Genomic DNA, 10,000 nt, shown 5'->3' on the forward strand with positions numbered 1-10,000 from the left:
AGACTGAATAATCATGCCCTTTAACGTAACAGTAGCCTTCAGTTTAGCGTCTTTCCACTTTAAGTGAAAAAGACGGGGGGAAAATGTTGGGGGAGTGGGGGGACCTTTTAACGTAACGGCTGATAAGTTCGTTACGATGAATTTGCTTTACCCGATGTTATGATTATTTGACAAGCAATGGCTAGAACTTGGCATATCTTATGTAGATTGTACACAATGCTACTCCAAGTAGAATAGTTAAAATCATCATAAAAGCGATGGGGCATGCTGTTGGCACATTTAAATGGCCATGAGTCTGAATCCGGCCAAGAAGACACCGAACCATTCTGTTGACAGACAAAGACAACAATCACAGCAAACCACTCTGTTGACAGACAAATACAACAACCACAACAAACCATTCTGTTGACAGAGACAACAACCACAACACACCATTCTGTTGACAGACAAAGACAACAATCTCAACAAGCCATTCTGTTGACAGACAAAGACAACACCAACAAACCATTGTGTTGACAAAGACAACAACCACAACAAACCATTCTGTTGACAGACAAATACAACAACCACAACAAACCATTCTGTTGACAGACAAAGACAACAATCACAGCAAACCACTCTGTTGACAGACAAATACAACAACCACAACAAACCATTCTGTTGACAGAGACAACAACCACAACACACCATTCTGTTGACAGACAAAGACAACAATCTCAACAAGCCATTCTGTTGACAGACAAAGACAACAACCGCAACACACCATTGTATTGACAAAGACAACAACCACAACAAGCCATTCTGTTGACAGACAAATACAACAACCACAACAAACCATTCTGTTGACAGACAAAGACAACAATCACAGCAAACCACTCTGTTTACAGACAAAGACAACAATCTCAACAAGCCATTCTGTTGACAGACAAAGACAACACCAACAAACCATTGTGTTGACAAAGACAACAACCACAACAAACCATTCTGTTGACAGACAAATACAACAACCACAACAAACCATTCTGTTGACAAAGACAAAGACAACAATCACAGCAAACCACTCTGTTGACAGACAAATACAACAACCACAACAAACCATTCTGTTGACAGAGACAACAACCACAACACACCATTCTGTTGACAGACAAAGACAACAATCTCAGCAAGCCATTCTGTTGACAGACAAAGACAACAACCGCATCACACCATTGTATTGACAAAGACAACAACCACAACAAGCCATTCTGTTGACAGAAAAATACAACCACCACAACAAGCAATTCTGTTGACAAAGACAACAACCACAACAAGCCATTCTGTTGACAGAGACAGACAACAACCACAACAAACCATTCTGTTGACAAAGACAACAATCACAACAAACCATTCTGTTGACAGACAAATACAACAACCACAACAAACCATTCTGTTGACAGACAAAAACAACAACCACAACAAACCATTCTGTTGACAGACAAAAACAACAACCACAACAAACCATTCTGTTGACAGACAAAAACAACAACCACAACAAACCATCCTGTTGACAAACAAATACAACAACCAGAACAATCCATTCTGTTGACAAAGACAAGAACAACAACCACAGCACACCATCGTGTTTACAGACGAAGGCAACAACCACAGCATACCATCGTGTTGACACAGACGAAGGCAACAACCACAGCATACCATCGTGTTGACACAGACGAAGGCAACAACCACAGCATACCATCGTGTTGACACAGACGAAGACAACAACCACAGCTTACCATCGTGTTGACACAGACGAAGACAACAACCACAGCTTACCATCGTGTTGACACAGACGAAGGCAACAACCACAACATACCATCGTGTTGACACAGACGAAGGCAACAACCACAACATACCATCGTGTTGACACAGACGAAGGCAACAACCACAGCATACCATCGTGTTGACACAGACGAAGGCAACAACCACAGCACACCATCGTGTTGACACAGACGAAGGCAACAATCACAGCATACCATCGTGTTGACACAGACGAAGGCAACAACCACAGCACACCATCGTGTTGACACAGACGAAGGCAACAACCACAGCTTACCATCGTGTTGACACAGACGAAGGCAACAACCACAGCTTACCATCGTGTTGACACAGACGAAGGCAACAACCACAGCACACCATCGTGTTGACACAGACGAAGACAACAACCACAGCATACCATCGTGTTGACACAGACGAAGACAACAACCACAGCATACCATCGTGTTGACACAGACGAAGGCAACAACCACAGCACACCATCGTGTTGACACAGACGAAGGCAACAACCACAGCATACCATCGTGTTGACACAGACGAAGGCAACAGCCACAACACACAATCGTGTCTACAAACGAAGACAACAAATACAGCACATCAACGTGTTGACACAGACGAAGACAACAATCAAAGCACACCAGATCGTGTTTACAGACGAAGACAACAACCACAGCACATCATCGTATTGACACAGACGAAGGCAAGAAGCCACTGAACACGAACCAAGGGCTACGGACCTGAGGAAGTACTCCACGATCACGACGAGGACCAGCAGCATGGACTCTATGGCGAAGGTGACCAGGATCAGCACGCCCTGCCGGCTCCCTCGCCGCGTGCTCGTCGACGCGTAGTCCGAGCTGGAGATCTCCGACACCGCGTACCCGGGCCTCCCCACCCCCGCCCCACCCGTCAGCCCCATGACCCCACCACCACCACCTCCGCTCCCGGCAGAGTGGAGGTGGTGGGGGTTCTCGATCGGGTAGTCGAAGGGCGTGGAGTCCTGAGGGTTGTAGCGAGGATGGTGGTGGTGAGGGTGGGGGCGGTGGTGGTCTTCGGTGATGGTCGACATGGACATGGCCATGGGAGGTTGAATCCACGTGATGGGTGGGGGTTGTTCGGGGAGGGGGTGGAGAAGCGCAGGGTTGTAGAGAAGGACGGGGTGATGTGGGGTAAGGGATGGAGGGGGAGGTAAGTAAGGGCCAGGGACAGGAATTTAGAGGATATAAGACATTTACAGAATCGAGATGGACAGGTCTGTGGAAATGGTGGAGAAGAAAAATAAAATGAGAGAGAGAGAGAGAGAGCTGTATTGAAAAATGCTGGAGGGCGAAACGCACGACAGACTCGGTGACGAATGACGGACAGACCTACAGGAAGGAAGGGGGAGGGGGAGCAGTGTCCTCAGAGCGAGGAGGATGGCGTGATCCGGTGTTGTTATCCACTGTTATTGTCCACTGTTGTCACACACTGTTGTTATCCGCTTTTTATCCACTGTTATTGTCCACTGTTGCCATCCACTATTGTTATCCGCTTTTTATCCACTGTTATTGTCCACTGTTGCCATCCACTATTGTTATCCGCTTTTTATCCACTGTTATTGTCCACTTGTTGCCATCCACTATTGTTATCCGCTTTTTATCCACTGTTGCCATCCACTGTTGCCATCCACTATTGTTATCCGCTTTTTATCCACTGTTATTTGTCCACTGTTGCCATCCACTATTGTTATCCGCTTTTTATCCACTGTTATTCTCCACTGTTGTCACACACTGTTGTTATCAGCTTTTTATCCACTGTTATTGTCCACTGTTGCCATCCACTATTGTTATCCGCTTTTTATCCACTGTTATTGTCCACTGTTGCCATCCACTATTGTTATCCGCTTTTTATCCACTGTTATTCTCCACTGTTGTCACACACTGTTGTTATCCGCTTTTTATCCACTGTTATTGTCCGCTGTTGCCATCCACTATTGTTATCCGCTTTTTATCCACTGTTATTGTCCACTGTTGTCACACACTGTTGTTATCCGCTTTTTATCCACTGTTATTGTCCACTGTTGCCATCCACTATTGTTATCCGCTTTTTATCCACTGTTATTCTCCACTGTTACTATCCACTGTTGCCATCAACTGTTATTATCCGCTTTTTATGCACTGTTATTGTCCGCTGTTATCCACTTTTATTATCAACTTCTTATCCTGCTGTTGTCCACTGTTATTATCCACTGTTGTCGTTCACTTATTATCCTGCTGTTGTCCACTGTTATTATCCACTTCTTATCCACTGTTATCATCCACTTGTCCTGTTATTGTTCACTGTTATTGTCATTATCATCCACTTCCGTCAGACGTAGAATATCACCACACTGTGACGGCTCTTTGTGTTGAGGTGACGTCAACTTCTGTGACCTGCAAAACAAACATTGTTTTCTGGCTGAAGTGCGGAAACGTTGCTTGCAAACTATCAATGACAAGATAATTGGATAATCATTAACAATGAACAGATAAAGTTAATTTAAAAATTTAAAATTAAAATAAAAAAACGAATAAAGAGACGGTACATCGCGTTCGCGAGCGCGCACACATTCACAGACACGCGCGTATGCACGTACACATGCTCACACACACACACACACACACACACACACACACACACACACACACACACACTCGCACGCACACAAACCCCCCTTTACACACACACACACATATATGAACACACATATTTTCACATACTCTCTCCCTCTCTCTTTCTCTCTCTCTCTCTCTCAAAAATTAGTATGGGTTCTATGAGAGAAAAGCATAGATAAAAAGAAAGAAAAAAAAAGAAAAAGGGAGGGCTACATTTGGATGGTCAATCTCGGCATTGTTATTGATATGATGTGTACCATGTTACATGCGTAAATATTTTTTATATGATTTATCTGTACTTTGTTTTCTGTGTACTGTCCAAACCTTGGAGACGAACGACTGAAAAAAAGGCAAATTACCCCCTGTCACATGTACTTTTAAGCTAAAGACAATGTGCCAAAGTGTCGCAAATCTCTTATTAGTTTATGTTGTTTCAATTCTGTTTTGTTGTTGTTGTTGTTGTTTGTTTGTTTTTTGGGGTTGGTTTTTGTTTGTTTGTTTTGTTTCTGTTCCATTTCATCTATTTGCACCATTTTGTTCTGATTTGTACCTACTATGTCACCAGAGCTTTTCAGCTAATGACATTAAACATTTCAGTTTTCAGTGTTCAGTGTTCTCTCTCTCTCTCTCTCTCTCTCTCTCTCTCACACACACACACACACACACACACACACACACTCACACACACGAATCCTTCCACTTAAAGTTTTCCTTTCCAGACTTGTTTGCTCAGTGCAAACACCAAACCCAGCTCCTGTGCTTTATTTGCGCAATATCTCCACCCTCACACACACACACACACACACACACACACAGTGAGTGAGAGGAAAATTCACCGAAGTACTCCATCAGATGAAAATGAATGCTTTGAGACAATCATTCGATCTGGATGAATCGTGAGCAAAACACACGCTGCACAAAACTGCATCACTCTCCGTTCAGAGAAAAAACAGTTCGTAAAAGAAACGATCGTACCAATGCAACGATAAAGAAAAACTCTAATGACCAACGGAACTATAAACAAATTATAAATTTCATTTATAACATCAACGCCAAACCATGCACAGCGTTGCAAAAACCATTATGCAACCCTCCACATGATAATGGTTCCAAAGTCACCTACGGCAGTTTTGAACGAGAGCAGGAAATAGCTAGAGGGTGTAAATATCAAATTGTAGGAAGGAGTTGATAGATTCTGATTTAATACAACAATTCTTACGGAGAGATCCTTTACTGATAGTCACTTTTTGTACACAGATTCTGCTTTAATAGCCACTGTTTATTTTTTTTAGATTTTTTAAATTTCTCTTTTATTGAATAATCACATTTTATATAGAGCCATTCTGATTTAGTTGTCATTTTTTTCATCGGCACACACAAAACATACACGGTGCACGCACGCACGCACGCACACACACATACACACACACACATGTATATATATTATTATGTATCTATATTCTTGCACACACACATAGACAGCCACACCATTCCATCCGAAAAATCCCGTCTTTTCTGTTTTTTCGGAGTTTGAAACTGCAATCGCGATATTTTGCAGAAGGGCTTTGGCCCGATCGACTTTCTGAAAACTCAGTAAGTCAAGTGGTCGTCTTGCCGTCAAATCGATGGGTCATTTCAAATTTGTATGTGGGTCATTTCAAAGTCAGCTTAATGACCGATGGCCAACTCCAAACCTAACCCCTGAAGATTCTGTTCAATAGTCGCTTTCTATGGAGAGATTCCAATTATAGAGTCACTTCCAAAAGAGGGATTCTGATTTAGCTGTCGCTCTTTTTTTTTTAAAGAGATTCTGATTTGACAGTAACTTCCAAAAGAGGGATTCTGATTTAGCTGTCACTCTTTTTTTAAGAGATTCAGATTTGACAGTAACTTTCAAAAGAGGGATTCTGATTTAGCTGTCACTCTTTTTTAAGAGATTCAGATTTGACAGTAACTTTCAAAAGAGGGATTCTGATTTAGCTGTCACTCTTTTTTTTTAAGAGATTCAGATTTGACAGTAACTTTCAAAAGAGGGATTCTGATTTAATAGTCACTTTCTTTTAAGAGATTTTGATTTGACAGTCACTTTCAAAAGAGGGATTCTGATTTAATAGTCACTTTCTTTTAAGAGATTTTGATTTGACAGTCACTTTCAAAAGAGGGATTCTGATTTAATAGTCACTTTCTTTTAAGAGATTTTGATTTGACAGTCACTTTCAGCAGAGAGGTTCTGGTTCAAAACTCTTTCACCGCCACAGGCGACTTAAGTTGACTTGACGGTGCACCGCCATGGGTGACTTTTGTCGACATCGAGGGGGCATGTTGATAATACAATTTTTCACATTCTAACAAGGCTCGACAGCAGCAACCAGTTTCCCGCCAATAGAACAATAACAAAACTTGTCCCCCGGACTGAGTTTGAAGAGATAAGTCCATTGAGTTGTTTTGACATGAACCGAAGCCTGTGACTGAGGGCATCGTTTCTAAAATGTTTGGCGCTGGGGGATGTTTTTCATACAGAAACTTGGCGGTGAAGGAGACTTTATATATTAATAGTCATTTTCTGTACATAGATTCTGATTCAACAGTCACTTTTTTTTTCAAAGGTACAGATCTAGTGGTCACTTTATATTTTATACTGCCTTGACACCTCCTCGAAACTGAGTTGTGGAAAGGGATACAGCCTTCACACACACACACACTATGGGTCTGATCTCAACACTGTTTTCACTGTTGGGGAGAGCATTGAAAACACTTTTTAAAGAAATGTAAAACACTGAAACGAGAAAAAAGTGACTCATTTTGTGGTGTAGGTTTGCAGAGACCAGGGGCTGCACGGCCTACATCGCAAACACCGATGCACCGGGTGTACACCAGGTAAAATAACACACAGGGGGATCTTCGTAACACGCTTCATACCTCACCTGCCGCAACTCTCAAAGAATGTAGCCTATGATATATGTTAGCAGTGGTTTCAACTGACGACGTTCGCTGTTCATATAAATCTCGCTGTAAGAAGAAGAAATTTAAGATAAGCTAGAATAAAGGGAAACCATACTGATCTACACAGCATAACCAACCACACCACTTCAGGTAAAAAGAAAAGGAAAGTAAACGAAGCACACACACCACGCACACACACACACACACACACACACACACACACACACACACACACCTCCAGGTAAGACCCAGCCGACAAAGAAAGGATGCTGACGACTCTCCGCTGTCCTGATCCTGAACTGTCCCCGACCCATCCTCCTCTGACCCGTCACGACTGGCAAATGTTGAAGACTGCTGGAAAACTGAGTGGGAAGCTGCTGCTTTGAGATGCTTGGCAGGAGAGCACGTATGTTGGCCTTGAATTTCAAGGCAAGGAGCATGCCCACCATGAAGATAAACATCGTGCATGGAATGTGAAGAACAAAAGGGATTACACATTCTCAGGTGCTGGATCTGATGTGTGTTATCAGAATCATGAAATTAAAGTTTATGGTGTGTGTGTGTGTGTGTGTGTGTGTGTGTGTGTGAGCGAAAATAATCAAAGATTAATATAACATAAATTGTGCCAATCCAGGTTGTACGGTGTGGTATGTATACAAATGACTGGCTGTTCAAGTAGTATCATAAAGACTGGTAATCCAGACTTTTTATCAAAGCTTCTCTTGGATTATCTGTCAAGAAAATAATGCGCACTTTCCAGCGCATCAAACAGTTTGCATAATCTTGAACATTTGAATGTGCTTGAATAACTGGGATTAGGACTTTGCTTCACAAATAGCGAAGACAGCAATAAGTGACAATTATATTTCATTCAGAAATATCACACACACACACACACACACACACACACACACACACACACACAGAGAGGAGGCTGACACTGACATTTGTCACGAGCCTCCATCACAAGAGAGAGAGATTAGTGCTGTGCTTGTTCGGATGATTCTGTTTGAACAAGGCTAATCGTTCCGCTGAGCTTCCTCCGGCTAGCCTTCGGGTCGGGCTTCACGTTTGCGATACGCTTGTGGTGTATGGGGCAGGGATTTAAGATGGACAGTGAGAGTGCAGGGGGGTTGGAGGGAGCGGGATGGTAGGGGGGAGAAGGGGAGAGGAGTATTGGAACGAATGAGACGCAGAGAGCGTACTTGCTTGCACAATACATAAGAATTTTCATCAACATGACGATGTGCATTGGCAAATGATCGTGTTTACTCATTCGCGATTGCTGCTGAGATCGTGTCAATATACACATTGTAAAATCATGTACCCTTGTATGTTCCCCTGTATGATCCTTGTATGTTCCCTTGTATGTACCCTTGTATGTTCCTTTGTATGCTGCCCTGTATATTCCTTTGTATGTTCCCCTGTATGTTCCTTTGTATGTTCCCCTGTATGTACGCTTGTATGTTCCTTTGTATGTTCCCCTGTATGTACCCTTGTATGTTCCTTTGTATCTTCCCCTGTATGTACCCTTGTATGTTCCTTTGTATGTTCCCCTGTATGTTCCCTTGTATGTACCCTTTTATGTTCCTTTGTATGTTCCCCTGTATGTACCCTTGTATGTTCCTGTGTATGTTCCCCTGTATGTACCATTGTATGTTCCTTTGTATGTCCCCCTGTATGTTCCCCTGTATGTTCCCTTGTATGTTCCCCTGTATGTTCCCTTGTATGTTCCCTTGTATGTTCCCTTGTATGTTCCTTTGTATGTTCCCCTGTATGTTCCCTTGTATGTACCCTTTTATGTTCCCCTGTAAGATCCTTGCATGTTCCCCTGTATGTTCCCTTGTTTCTTCCCTTGTGTATTTCCCTGCATGTTCTCTTGCGCCTTTTATTTATCAGCATATAAGTTGATGAAAAGCGCATAAGTAGCCTCCTGTGTTGTGTGTCTTTGGAGAAGCGAAAGATGCCGTGTTTGTTTGCTGTTTATGGTAAGACATACACCTACATCTGTCCTACATCATCATCATCTTCTTCTTCTTTACTCCCCCCCCCCCCCCCCCTCTCTCTCTCTCTCTCTTTCTGTGTCTCTGTGTTATTACCATGCTTATGCCTTTATGTAGTATTGTGAACGCATGTTATGACTTTATGTAGTATTGTGCGGTGCATGCTATGACATATATGTAGCATTGTGTAGTGTAGACTCTGTTTCAGGGCGGGGACTGGATGTAAAAAAAAATTTTTTTTAAAGCAAAAAAAAAAGCGCCAGTGCTTATCTATTGTCCTCGAAAATAAATAATTTTGTCTTGTCTCGTCTCTCTCTCTCTCTCTCTCTCTCTCTCTCTCTCTCTCTCTCTCTCTCTCTCTCTCTCTCTCTCTCTCTCTCTCTCTCTCTCTCTCTCTCTCTCTCTCATCTCTTCTTAACGTTCTTGGTCTCATCTCAATCATATGTGATTCAAATAATGAAGCAGAAAGAGAAGAGAGACACACAAAACGAAAGTTATCGCTCCTGGCTGACATGGAAACCACACCGTGTAAAGCGGTTCAAGGTGACTGCCGCACCATGTAAAGCGGCAACGCCAGACCGAGGAGGTCACCAGTGATGCCAACTCCTT

At 42.7% G+C, this 10,000-nt stretch overlaps 1 protein-coding gene and 1 long non-coding RNA gene across 2 annotated transcripts in view; one reads left to right on the forward strand and one right to left on the reverse strand.

Annotated features, from left to right (window-relative positions):
• LOC143280512 (uncharacterized) overlaps window positions 1-2,599 on the forward strand; it is a 14,455-nt gene extending 11,856 nt beyond the window's left edge. Inside the window, exon 2 of the long non-coding RNA XR_013055021.1 lies at window positions 2,467-2,599. This is a non-coding gene — a long non-coding RNA (uncharacterized LOC143280512). The remainder of the gene's footprint in view (window positions 1-2,466) is intronic.
• LOC143280511 (phospholipid phosphatase-related protein type 5-like) overlaps window positions 1-3,409 on the reverse strand; it is an 18,895-nt gene extending 15,486 nt beyond the window's left edge. Inside the window, exon 1 of the mRNA XM_076585190.1 lies at window positions 2,550-3,409. Coding sequence (XP_076441305.1) covers window positions 2,550-2,893 — 344 coding nt within the window. The 5' untranslated portion in view covers window positions 2,894-3,409. The remainder of the gene's footprint in view (window positions 1-2,549) is intronic.
• Between the last annotated feature and the right edge of the window lie 6,591 nt (window positions 3,410-10,000).

The sequence above is a fragment of the Babylonia areolata genome, chromosome 3 (assembly GCF_041734735.1).
Source record: "Babylonia areolata isolate BAREFJ2019XMU chromosome 3, ASM4173473v1, whole genome shotgun sequence".
NCBI lineage: Eukaryota > Metazoa > Mollusca > Gastropoda > Neogastropoda > Buccinidae > Babylonia > Babylonia areolata.